Source organism: Anopheles gambiae, chromosome 2 (genome assembly GCF_943734735.2).
Source record: "Anopheles gambiae chromosome 2, idAnoGambNW_F1_1, whole genome shotgun sequence".
NCBI lineage: Eukaryota > Metazoa > Arthropoda > Insecta > Diptera > Culicidae > Anopheles > Anopheles gambiae.
Window position 1 is genome coordinate 88767287 of NC_064601.1, and position 13387 is coordinate 88780673.

The window sequence follows — 13387 nt, forward strand, 5'->3', positions numbered from 1 at the left end:
TTTGATGCACACGTCGTCCGCGTCCGCTTCTTGGATACACGGGAAGGTTCCGCATCACGTGCCAAAGCCAATCACGGTCCTGTCTTGTTCGTTTCGCAAATCACGTGTCAAAAAGTGCGTATTAATAAAGATTGATCCGATGAATAATTGATGTCTTTTTGGAGGGTTGGCCGGTTCCGTTCGACTCAGCACTGTTGAATGGCGGAACCAGGTGTAGGTTGTGTATGTTTTTGTCTACAAAAATGGAAGCATGTTGTGAAAACACTGTGGGTGATATCTTTCGAACTGAAGGACGATTATTGTCTTACAAGAAGGTTTTTAAAGATAAATTCCAGCCAAGGCATTAAATTGAAATAAACAGTTTATCATCCTATTAAGCTGCCAGCTCCGATCGTTTAATCCTTATGGCCAAGCACACCACGACTGTGATCACCATTCATAGCAACTACCGAAAAACTTTCCTGCGATTCTGTGGAACTCAGAGCTGTAACTAGCGCTAACTATTGCCGTGGAGGAGTTCGTGGCGCACTTAATACTGTCAACTTTTACACCGATGCTTATGCATAGAAATTTGCGTATTCTTCTCCATCTTGCTTTTTCGGCCACCTTCTCTAGCCAAACTTTCCAAAACAGCACGACATCACTTAACTTTCCAGCTCGGCGAGTCGACTTTACATTTTAGTTTGGCAGCGGCGTGCTAGTCTGTTTGGGATTTTGTCACAACGACCACGTTGCTCCATCCCCATGAGAATTCTTAGCATCTTGAACACTGGAGCTTACAATATTAAACTAGGCGCACGTTGTCTTGGGATAACTTTTGCTTCCAGCCAACGAGAACGACAGAGGAACCCGGCCGCCTCTGAGGGATTACTACTTAGTACTTAGGTAATAACTTCACTCGTCCCGCAGATCCCAGCAATGATATTCTGGAGATGTGCCTTTTTGAAGAATCGCACCACAAGCTACGGCAGCCGAACCAACGTCATCGTCAAGTGTCCTGGACTGAAAATGTATTTAAAGTGGCAGTCGGAACGTCGTTCAAGTGGAGGTTAAAGATGGTAGCATAAGATGGTACCACGGTCGGTCGGTAGAATAGAAATCATATCTCCACCTTGTCGATGTCCCGCGTCCCATTTCCAAGCATCAAAAGTGGACAAACTTTAATCAACCAAACGGCAAAAAGGTACAAACAACTTCTGATTCCCATTTACGGAGGACAGAGCGGAATATTGCATTACGATACTATCTCGTAGGCGTAAAACCCCGGGGCTGGGATGTCGGTGCACAGGACCGTGCAGAAATTGAAGAGAACTTCACAACATAAAACCAGTCTAGACCGGTTTTATGCTTCCAGTGTACTGTCTCCATGGTGTAGAGCCCAGAGAGAAAGGGCGTAGAAAGGGTTTTTTTTGGGAGAATCTTGTTTGAAGTACCACGTTGCTACCACAGTTCTACCACGTGCACCAGCCAAATGGCATCTGCCAAACGATTCTACTTCGACACAAGGTATTTTTCCACGAGCTTTGCTCGTTTCTTGCCGTTGCTTTGCCATTCCCAACAAACAAGGAAAAATGTCTATTTAACGAGTTTCGGAATGACACTTCGAGCGTACGATACACCCTCTGCGATGTGTATTTATCGTGGACCAAAAAGGGAAAAAGTTGCGAATTTTCCACCACATCTGCCACCCCCGTGCAAAAACAACCATTGATACCGATTAGTGCTTACATGCTTTGGCGAAGAAGAATAAAAAAACGCCTCAGTAATTTCGAAGAAAACATCAAAAAAGCTAAACGTACGTGTACGCGAGCGTGCGGGGAAAACTTTTTTTCGTTCCGGCAATTGCATGGCACAACTTTCACGGAACTCGATAATGCCCAACCCAGGGACACAAACACACACACATACATTGTTATACAAATTCTAATTTGAAAATGGCATCGAGCAATTCCAGTGCCAAACATAACGTCTCTTTCTCCGGATCCGCTTGCTAGCCTCAGTTTGAGCATCGAAAGGAATCCCGGGCGTGCAGGGGGTCGTTTGTTTTAATGGGGCCGAATCGGTAACGAAAATAAATGTTTCACTAATGGAATGAATCCGGATGAAATTAAAATTAACTATCGATGCATACAGTCGATACATTGAACATCGTTGCTAGCTAACATCACAAAACCAAAAAAAAAAAAAAACAAACAGATATTTGAAAACAATTTGGAACTTTGGCACAACAACAGTCTTCACACAAATCCCGTCCCAGCATTTTGTCAATTTTGAAAACAACATTAATAAAGCCCGAGATTTGGGCTGGCCCCGGCTTCACACCTGCGCGTACGGAAATGAATTGAATGCAAAATTAATGAACACAAAGCACGCAAAGTGCTTCCAATTAGATTGCCGACCGAGTGAGCTACCGGGCTTCTCCATCCGAGAACAAGAGCGAGCAGTAGTAACAAGCGCGTTGTTTTCATGATGCCTTAGCGTTTGTAGAACTTTCCCGGCCAGAAGCGAGAACTCACCGGTCGGTTTTTCAAGCGTAGCCACCGACCGTCAAGTGATTAATTAAAATTAATGGAACGAGAAACCATTTAGCAGAGCGCGCAGAGAAATTGAGTCGTGAGACGGGCGGACGACGCGTGACAATCGAAAGCGATGGAGGAGGGGGGGCTGAACCAACTCCGGCAAAAACCGCACGATACAGCTCAGCAAGATGAAATGGATCTTGTGTTTAAAAGCACTTCCTGGAGCGCGTGCTCGAATGGCGAACAATCAAAGCACAATTTCCGTTTTCAAGGTACGTTGAAAGTAAAAAAAAAGATCTTCTCTTCCATGGAAAAGTCCAGTTCCTTTCAGTTAAAGAAACACGAACAATTCAAAGCCAAACTCGCCAAGCCGTTTAACATTCCAACTTAAGGATAAGCTCTTTTGGTTAACAAAATGGGGCCATTAAATCGTGCCACCGGTTCGTCGTCTTCGCCTAAAACTTGTTGAGCGTTGGGGCACAGAGCTCAGTTTGGCACCTTTTTCAACGGCTTAGCACAGCATGAAGCCCGTGTCCGTGCGTGACCGTCCACGCTTCTTCCCCGTAAGCTACGGGGACACGCGGTGGGTGACAAGCACCGAGCAACCTGCCGGCCGTGAAAAGTTGTTCAAAAACAGCCATAAATAAAATTCCACCTAAACGACGCACCGTAAATCTGGTGACCTTCTCTCCTGGCCGGTCGTTGCAGGCGCACCACCAACGGACAAATCTCGGCCCGCGAAGCATAACGGCGCCTTTTTAACACCGCACGGTATAGAGTGCGTAGTGGAAGCTTGGGTGGGTGGTTGGGTGTCACATTTCAAGAAAATAATTTACATCCTTACGTTCAGCGCGTCCACGGAGCAGCCGCGATACTGTCCCGTCCAGGGTTTCCGGGGGAAAACTGTCGAGCTAAACTTGCTTAGTTATGACTTGAACAGATACGGTTAAGCTTCACAAGTGGTAAAGTGATACGGAAACTTCTGGTCCTTTTAAAAAAAAAACCTTTAGTGTTCATGTTCTCCATCTTCTCCATACCTTTTTCCTAAGGAAATAAAAATGGAAAAGTTATATTCGTACTCAACTGAAGGAAAAAAGAGGTATCGAACATTTGGTCAAAGAATTATAGCAAAACGTTAAAAACGTTTTTATGCAAACGGTCACCCATTAACCTGTTAACGACACTTTTCGCAACCATTTACTTCGGAAGGGCTTTCAGTGGAAAAGTTCAGAAGAAAAGCAAGCACGACTTTGATGTTGTAAACAGTTTTTTTTCGTAATCATTCTCCATCTGCCCATTTTAGAGCCACGAAAACTCCTAACAAAGCCTTCAAAGTGCCAGAAACACTCAAAATTGGTGTATTTATATTGTCTTCTTTCCGTGACACCTAGATTGAGCTGGGTTTGCTTCCAGACATTTGGTGGGGGTTTAGAAAAGTAGCGTAAAACCGAGTTTAAATTAATTTATCACAAAAAATCGGCTCTTGTTTTGCTGGTTTTCTTTCTTGCCACCTACCAAAACACAATAAGTAGCCGCCAAAAACATTCGACAGAAAGGCTAACGTAAATTAAAGGACCTATTACGACTTCCACCTTTCTGGTGAAAGAAATGAAAGTTTACTGCACGCAGCACAGTAGTAACACCGATTAGTTTCCGGTGGTGATGATGGTCGTAGTAGTGTGCTTAATTCTTAGCTATTAAATAATTCTTAGCTGTCGCCGCCAAAAGTTCACCGCCGCGTTAAGTTTCCACTCACGTAAGGTGTCGGTCGTATAGGATTAAATCGGTTTTATGTTCTGGTCTTGGTGTGGAAGGGATCAATAAAGGTATAATTGCATTCATTTGAGAAAACGATAAATGCGAAGAGAAAAGATTTCTTCCGAAAAACAAAAACATATTTTTGTATCTAAAAAAACAGTTTTCATACAAAACAGCTTGGATTGAGCATTTCAAGACCAAATTTCAAGGTTTGAAGGCACTAAAAAGCTCACAAATCGCTCGAATGTCTGTATTACAACCGCAGAAAAAGGAATTTTAGCATAAATTTCACTTTATCTATTACGACACACATTCATCCTGCCAAATCTACGACAAGAATGCGACGCAAAAGCACACAACAACAACAGCAGCAACAACAACGCCGTGCAGCGGCGGTCGGGAACTGACGGGACAACTAGACGCCAGTTATTTACTAGCTCTTTGTGACTTACTACTAAGTCACACGTACACATACACACACTGGATGGAGTTTCGTGCCTCCACAGTCGATGGATGTCGTTTAGTGTGGACCGATGTACGTGTGTGTGTATCGGGATGAAATATTGTCACCCATTCACTTTCATTAGATTCAGTTACGGGGCTCTGCCTTGCTTTGTTCCTTCGCCTTCGATCTCTGCTTTTCGGCCAAGAAATTCCAGATCGGCCGATCTCCAGCCATCCAGAAGAAGAAATAAAAACCCAAAAAAAAAACCGTTTTTCCCTCGGCTCGGGGAAACCCTTCCGTTCGATGGCGAACACCAAACCTCGCCAAGTGCTTTCATGTGGCCCCACACACACACCCAATTCTTGGCTCGATATCAATGAAGCTCGCTCTAGAGCTGATACCACTAGAACGTTCCTTTTATTTTTTTGGTTCGCAAACATACACACGGCGAGTTGCTTTCGCCATGTTTACGGTTTTATATATGTTGGCGCTGTTGCGATAAAGTTATGCGACTCGAGCCATAATCATAAATTTATTTGCGCTCGGATAAAAATATCCTGGAGCCTTATGGCCGGCCGCGCATTGCACACGTTCGTACCGTCCCCGTTCGTCCCGTCGCATATCGGCTGCACGGGTGGGGAGAACGAACGGGCTAGAAATCACTCAAATAATGGAGAGAGCTGGCTTTGGTTTTTTGGGGAAAACTGGAATGGCGTACAGTTGTGCTCCCGCAGATATGGGAAAGGTTGTGCAATAGGAACAATATATATATAGCACTCTATGCATAAAATTTCCCAGCAAATCGATTGGAGCTGGTAGAATTACATTCTTTTGCGATATAAAAAAGCAAAGAATAAGGTGAAATAACGAATATAAAAGAAAATCATGTTTCCCAAAACACATTGCGGGAGAACACAACAGTTGTTTTATTGAAAATAATAACAGTTCACGTCGGCGTAATCAAACTGCATGCAACGGCTCTCCAAAGGATGTATTCCCTTTTATGGCAAAAATCAATAAAAAATCGATTTGCGACAACTCTCGCTACTATAACGGCTACAACCCAAACTCGCACCACTTCGTCTTCACGCATGTGATGAAACTTTTGTCTCAGGAAAGAAACAGCAAGACAGACACGTGGCCACTTCTTGCCATTGTTTTCCCTCACTGCATTGTTATTTGCCCTCTTCCGCTGGCTCCTTCTGGAGGGGGATGTGCAGCAAAGCAACCAAGAAAGAGCCTAGAAAACAGCCTAGGGATGGCCTGGCAAGCCGGAAGAGTTTTCGTTTCGTAATCGTGATTGTAATTTGTTCGCCTGAAGAGCAACGAGACGGCCGGAAACAAAGAAGCCTTCCCCACCCGTGTTGTTGTCTCCATAATTTTTGGACCAAATTTTGGAAAGAAGTAGCACCAGCAAGACGGCAGGGATGGGGGAGAAAAAAGTTAGAAAAACCATTAGCACTTCCTTACCTCCTTTGGTTTTTTTTTGGAGGGCGAAAGAACCTGTGCCCCTGGTTAGAGACGTACTCTTTGTCAGTAACGTAACTGCCAACCCCGAGGGGAGGGTAAACTTTATTCCCTTCTTCGCCTCACATAATGCCACAGAAGACGTGGCAGGAAAACTTCTACCTCCCAACCACGGAAAACGACACCGTGTTTCGTGCTTCGATTTTTCGTGCCATTCAAAATGGTTCGGCAAACAAAAACGGTGTGTTTAAGCGCAAGAAAACAGATTAGTGTGACAGGGCTGGGCCTTTTTTTGCTTCCAAACCATCATCATGGTGAGGCGCTTCAACAGGAAGTTTGTTTTTGCTACAACGACAGACACATCATCGAAGGCGATTGCTAAACTGTGGGGGGGGGGGGTGTTTTCCTGAGGCGTTGATTCTGATGACAGTGTGAGGATAGGGAAGGAAAAAAACCAAAGCCCGTGGAAAAATTCTTACAAGAAAATTGGGTAGAAAAATTGAAAGGATTTCATTTTTGCCGTGGATGTAATGCCATAAACTCTGTTTTGTTTACTTAAAAAATCGCACAAGTACTGTCTTAGTCGATCAGAATCCGAACAAATTCGGAAACCCATTCCCCGCATCAGTTGACAGGCCTGTCAAGGTAAGCCGCGCAAACCTGTCAGCATCATGTACCCCTCCCCGTTGATGTAGTTCCACTTACGTTTGCTGTAGGACTTATCGGCCGGGATGTTGCCGTTTGGTTCCAGTCGGTCGAGGTACTCCTCGGATGTGTAACCGTTGAAGGGCACTTTACCGCCACGATTGTGACCATGTCCGTGGTGATGATGGTGATGGTGCGGAAGGTGATGGTGGTTGTTCTGCTGCGTGGAGTCGTCGCTTTCCTCGCGCGATATCGCTATATAGGGAGAGAGAGAGAGGTAAAGTAATGAAAATATGGAAACATATTTAAGTTTGGAGGGCAAGACGAAAATTCATCAACGTGTACTGGTGTTGTGAATTGTAATTTATTAGCTGCGTAGCTGTATAATCTGCTTGTAAACGCTGAGGAAAGGTTTGCCAAGGCTCTTGTTTGCTTTTAATTTAAGACTGTTGACATAGCATTGATTAGGGAAGAGCTGTACATCATCGGTATCTGACAAAGAGTTGAGATTTCGGGAGTTTACGAGACACGTGATGTGGAGCTTACGAGACACAAGGTCACAACTACACTTTGTCATCTTTGCTTGATAGAAAATAAACATGAATAGGATTATTCGCTTATAATTTCTCTAAGCAAAACTTTAATTCAGACAACAAGATAATCATTCTGAACAATGAATGCTTCAATTATTTCTTGCATTCTGGAGCATTTGATTATGAATACTATCAGTGGGGTCCTTTCCGTTTTAAGTTGGTAGGCTGAAATTTCAGCCTGTCAAAAATCGAAATTTCAGGCTGTTTGCATTGTATAGCAATTATCGAGCAGCTATCTAAGTGGGTATAACATACAGGTGGGCTTATCCCAAGGTGTATGAATTTAGAAGGCTGATTTTTAACGCGTCTGCTTCCGAATGAAGATTTTAAGAATCGTCAAGTCTCCAGAAAGCATGTTTGAACATAAATTTTCATCCATCCTGTCAAAAAGTGATATTCAAATTTGGTTATAAAAAGACCACCTGGACTACATACATTTTGATTCTGGATTCCATCACCAGAGCTCTTTAAAGCACCTTGGGATAAATGGAAACACCACCTTGTTTTGCCATTTTTCGAGCAGGTACTCGAATCTAATTCTAGCTTTGAGGCTAGAATAATCTAGACTGAAAATTGCAGGCTAGTTTTATGTGTGGTTTTGTTTGGAGTAGTGTTTACATGATTTCAGTCTCCAACTGTCAAACTCCATACTAAAAACTGACTAGAATCGTGAAGGGCCCCAGTATCATTTCTTCTTAATTGCTTATTTTTTAACACAATATTTGAATGTTGTGCTCTGTGCTCAATTGTTTTCAGAAAGAAGGAACTTTTCTATAAAAAGTATATTTCATGCAAAGAGATGAGATTTAAAAGAGATGTAACTTAAAGTTAAATAAAATAAAAAAATACAAGAAAAATGCTTACAATCATTCAAATTTTGATACAAAATAAAAAAAAAATAACAGCTCCCTATCCAAAGACAACAAAAGCACATAATTTCACAAAACGTAAACTTTGCTTTCGCCTACCACTTCGGCGTGCTAAATTATCCTCTCGAGTGTCGCAATTCGTCCTGCCAGCAAACAGTACGGACCCGGCCTGGGGGACACCTCATTTCACCGACCGGCGGCGGTGCCCCATAACGCATAACCCGGGAGATAATGGTAAGTACCATCGCAAAAAAGCACTCTCCGATTAGCCATTTAGCAAGTGGCAAGTTGTATTTTACACAAACCGCGGGAAAATGCGACAAAAACAGAGCGCAGGATAATTGTCGCCCGACACTGAGAGAGAGAGAGAGAGAGAGAGAGAGAGAGAGAGAGAGAGAGAGAGAGAGAGAGAGAGAGAGAGAGAGAGAGTAAACGCTGCAGCAGCAATGTGTAAAAATCCCGCATCACAACGACAGCAGCACACGTACAATGTGCACGCGTAAAAAAATGTAACAACGCTTCCACACCATTGCAAACAAGGGACACTGACTGGGACGTGTAGCGAGACGTTGCTCTGCTGCTCCTGCTTTTCTCTTGTGTCGTTTTAATTTGAGGTGCCCCCACACCCATGCTATCCTTCGGTCGGTGGGTTGAACCACTTTTCACTTCACGCGTGGAAGACTTCATCAGGCATTCATCAGCGTGGATTTGCTGTCAGAGGACAGCCTACGCCGGCCTCGCGTAGCGGAACGCCTCGGGGAAGCAACCGTTGATTAATGACACTTCCTGCTGCTTGAAGTGGTGGTGGCGGAGGAAATAATGTCCCCGGCGATTGTTCACCCTCCATCAACAACATCCTTTCTGTCAAGGTTTGTTTGCTTTAGCGGATGCTTAGTTATCTGAACTTTTATTTCATAAAAAATGAAGGGAAAAATGCATATAAATTGTGTTACTTTACCTTAAATGATGTAACGGTAGCATTTTAGTTAGGAATAAGGCACATACAATACTTGCATTTAATCATTTTCATTTCAAACGACTTCAAAATGATGCTGTTCCTGGGTCCCATAAATAGCCCGTACAAGGTTCCATACATGAGTTTGCTCTGTACACAAACACTTGACCTTAAGAGGCTCTGCTTTCTCTTCTATAGCGCGCAGAGGTGCCTTTGTCGCGCCGTCAATTCGCTCTCGAAGTCCTTGAACATTCGACGAGGTCATGTAACGCATCCCTGCCTCATTCAGCGCGAGACTAACGAGGCGGTGCCTGCGTCTGATATGCCATGCATAGAGCGAATGCCCCCAGGACTAGCAGAAGCACAAAAGTGTCCCACCTTGCCTAATACAAGTCCACCTACACGGACACAGCAAAAAAAACCAGCTTCCTGGAAGTATCCATTGCCTAAACCGCACATAGCACAAGCAGCAGCAGTAGCGGCGGAAATAGCAATAGCCAAGGATGGAAAGAAAGCTGCATGAATGAATAATCGTCTCCACGGGGCAATCGAGCAGTGGTGGGAGTCCACAGTTGCCTCTTCCGGTCGCTCTGCGGTCGCTCGCTGTAGATGACAGCATGATACGGCACAGGATCGGGTCGAAATTGGCCTATCAGGGATTTCACACAGGTTGGTGTAATGTCCCGAGCTGGGTGTTCCATCAGTTCCATCCAACTAACGAGCTACCTTCGGAATAGTTCACCATCCCTTGGACCTACCAGGACCAGCACTGGAATATTGAAAGAGCGCGAAGGACACAACTGCGAGAGAGTGAGGGCTGCATCCCAGGGATTTGGTCCTTGGGCGTGACCAAGCGGAAACCAAAAACTGGGTCAATTACCTGCCCCCAACAACCGAGCCGGGGAGATGGCCGGGTGGTGGTGCACGGGAGCAACCGTTTTGCAAAGTCATCGGGAAAACCTTCGCTTCCACGCGTCGTGCGCTCTCTGGGAGCGGATAATCCGGCCAGATGTCGACGTGGTGGTATTAGGATGATGGAAATTTAAATTTAAATGGATTTACACCACACTGCCACGGTGCAGCGGTGTCTCGTTTGTGTAGGACACAGGGATTGTCATGGCACACACATACCCGCACAGGCACACACAGAGACCGTTCAGAGTGCCTAGAGTAACCGTTTCCGGTGCTAACGATTGCATCCCGGTTACTGATACTTCAGAGCTGCACCTCGCTGACCTCTCCGTTGGATGCTACGAAGTAATGAACTTTCGCTTCTACTTTCTCTCGCTCTCTCTTTCTCCCTGTACCGTGTTTCATGAGATGTGTTAAATGGCGGTAGTCGTTTCTGGTTTGTGTATGCAGTTCATTTTCAACACTTCACTGATCCTTGACACAGAAAACCTCTGTGTCTGCCCCGCCGTAGGACCAACGGCATACAAGCGTCGTAAAACAGGATGTGAACAGGATACACCACGAACCGACGTCGTAGGTAGGCAACAAAAATAGGACACAGCGTGTACACAGCCCCGGCACACACACATACACACACACACACACGCGGGCACAGCGAAAATACGAGTAAACATGACCAGTTGGATGACGCTGGGGATGGTATAGGAGGATCGAGTGTAGGATGCTGCTGAAATCAGCACAGAACCTATGCAAACATGGTCAGCCTTGCTGCCCAAATGGCCACTCTCGGTGTGCAGAGCTTGAGACTGCAAACTGGGGAATGAGAATGCGGATGAGTTTATTCAGATGGATGTGCGCTCTGTGTGCGCTAGCACACAAACATTTCGCCAGAAAACAACTCCCAACGTACCCCGACCGTTGTACTCTGACTCCCTTGCAGGATGGTTTTATAGGGAAAAGGTCAACAACGAAACTGAGCGACAGAAAGAGAGGGAGAGAAATGTTATTAGTTAGCCTTTTTCCTCGAAACCAACAGCGATCAAGCGTTTGGCTGTATGCAAACGAAAACTTCGCTTTGATTGGTTTCCTGTGTAATAACTTGGTCTCCCAGTTTTATCAGAAGGATCGTTCTTCCCACACTGGTCACGCCGCATATCCATTTTATGCATTGATTAGCCACTAGCCCGGCACGTGCTTTGACGGCTTTCCTACAGCCCCGATTTATCTTGCGAGACGTTAATGTAGGTGGAGGAAAATCACAATTTTCAAATGGCCGTTTGAAGACGGTCTACAATCTACCGGCCATTGCCCGATTCTCGGGATGGTTTGATCGTTGATTAGGTTAGGGCTATTGTAGTGGCAGCTAAAAAGTTTCCCATTTAAAGTTACCAAAGGGACGATGATTGGTTGTGTGGCTTTCCAGTGGTCGTTTCCAGTCGTTCCTCCAAACGTTGGGACATCAAAATCAAAGAAAATCTTCTATTAAATTACTCTCGAATCCATTGATGTTTCGTGCACAGGACAAATTTGGCTTTGTCGTTCCATGCTTTTTCTTGTTGTCCTCTTCTTTGGAGTGGCTCAGCTAGTAACCATCCGCAAGGATAACGTTGAACACCCACAAGATGGTGGCAGTGATTCGAAGAATAAATTGCACGTGGCAGATCCTGGTCCCGGGAGCTCTCCGGTTCGCGGTCGTGGGAATAATGTTTGGGAGTTTATTCGTTAAGAGGACTTTCATCTTGCCATGGCAAACTTTGATAGAATTTTGTACTTGGTAGCACTACTGGCGACTCGTTATGGTGACTTGTTTTCACGTTGCTGCTCCTGTTAATTGTAGAACATTGTGAATAAAGACAAACCCCCATCTACGAGCGACATCCATTAACTGTGCACTGTGCACAGGTTTGGACCTCTTGCTTGTAGTTGATTTGCGGGATAAAGTTCTCCTTCGTCTGTAGATGCACGCGCAAACTAGTTACGAACGAGCACGTCTTCGCATTTGAATTGCCAATATCGTCGTCTTCATAAATTTCCACTGCATCATTACTTCAGAGCTGCGCCCAATTGTTTTACAAGTTATTGGTTTTTTTTCCTTCCTTTTATTCTTTTTTGGAGAAATTCGCATCCCCGAAGCGCCCGTAGCAATTGAACATTCTTCCGCCCATCCGTCCAAATCGAATAGTTTTCGGTCGGGGGACCGTGTCTAATACGTGATCGGGGGCTGGAACCGGCTGGGAACAAAAGTAATTGGTGCTCTGCACAAATTACTCTCATTTTGGCACTGCATGCCTTCCGGTTTCGATTGGGCGAGTGTTTCGTTCGTCCTGAATGCCCGCCAGAGCTCAGGAGAGTAGCTCGATGGTCAACGCGTTTTTTGTTCGTCCCATTTCGTACCACACTGAAGGCAAAGATCTCAAAATAGCTGCCGAGTTCGGGGCAAAAGGAGCAAAAATCCTTACCACAAATAGCCGGTGGCGGTGGCGGTCTTCCATTAGCCGTTCCGATTACATTTTGTGGTTATTCGGCCCCGCCCGAAGGCAAAGTTGATTTGCTTTGTTTCCCGCCGACCGAGACGTGATCGAACTTGACAACGAGCCCACGTCAGCCAGCCCAGTCGGCGGCAAACGAAAAGTCAAATGAGCGGTAGCAATCATTACCACTGCGCGCTTGTACGCGCACTGACAATGAATAAAACAGTTTCGGCTGATTGTGTCTTGTAGAATTGTGGCTGCAAACATCTTCATAAATCACAAGCAACACCTCCATACCATGCCACAGCTATTGCCGCGGGAGTTTCGACGCGGTTTCCCGGTCGGCCGAAAACTTGTCATACCCGTCCCGATTTCGACATGCCACAGAGTGCCACAACGGGCCGGGAAATGTTTAATTGAAAAGTGGAAAATTAACTTCACAAACTGCCGTCAAACGATTGTATTTTAATTAACCCAGTCTTTCGGAAAACTGTTCACGCCGGCGGCAAGCGCGCTTCGCGGTGTAGAGTTCTCGTTTTGTGGTTTGACGTTTTGGGAACGTATTGCGAGCGTGTCCGTTGAGAGAGCTAGAGATCGGGTGGTGTTGAGGGAATGGGACTTGCCATTGCAGACATTTATACGAACAACTCTTTCGTTTCGGTCGCTTCCGTCGGCTTAGCAAAAGCAAGCCGAAGATCTATTCGCAAACAGCTTCCCGCGGCCGAGAACGGGAGGCAGACGGCAGCCAGTACC

At 45.2% G+C, this 13387-nt stretch overlaps 1 protein-coding gene across 7 annotated transcripts in view; it reads right to left on the reverse strand.

Moving 5' to 3' along the window:
• The window catches only part of LOC1276401 (cyclin-dependent kinase 14), a 134826-nt gene that overhangs the window by 37959 nt on the left and 83480 nt on the right, over positions 1 to 13387 (reverse strand). For all 7 annotated transcript variants that reach the window (XM_061650647.1, XM_061650645.1, XM_061650646.1 and 4 more), the window contains one exon: positions 6895 to 7089. In XM_061650647.1, the coding sequence (XP_061506631.1) occupies positions 6895 to 7089 (195 nt within the window). The remainder of the gene's footprint in view (positions 1 to 6894; positions 7090 to 13387) is intronic.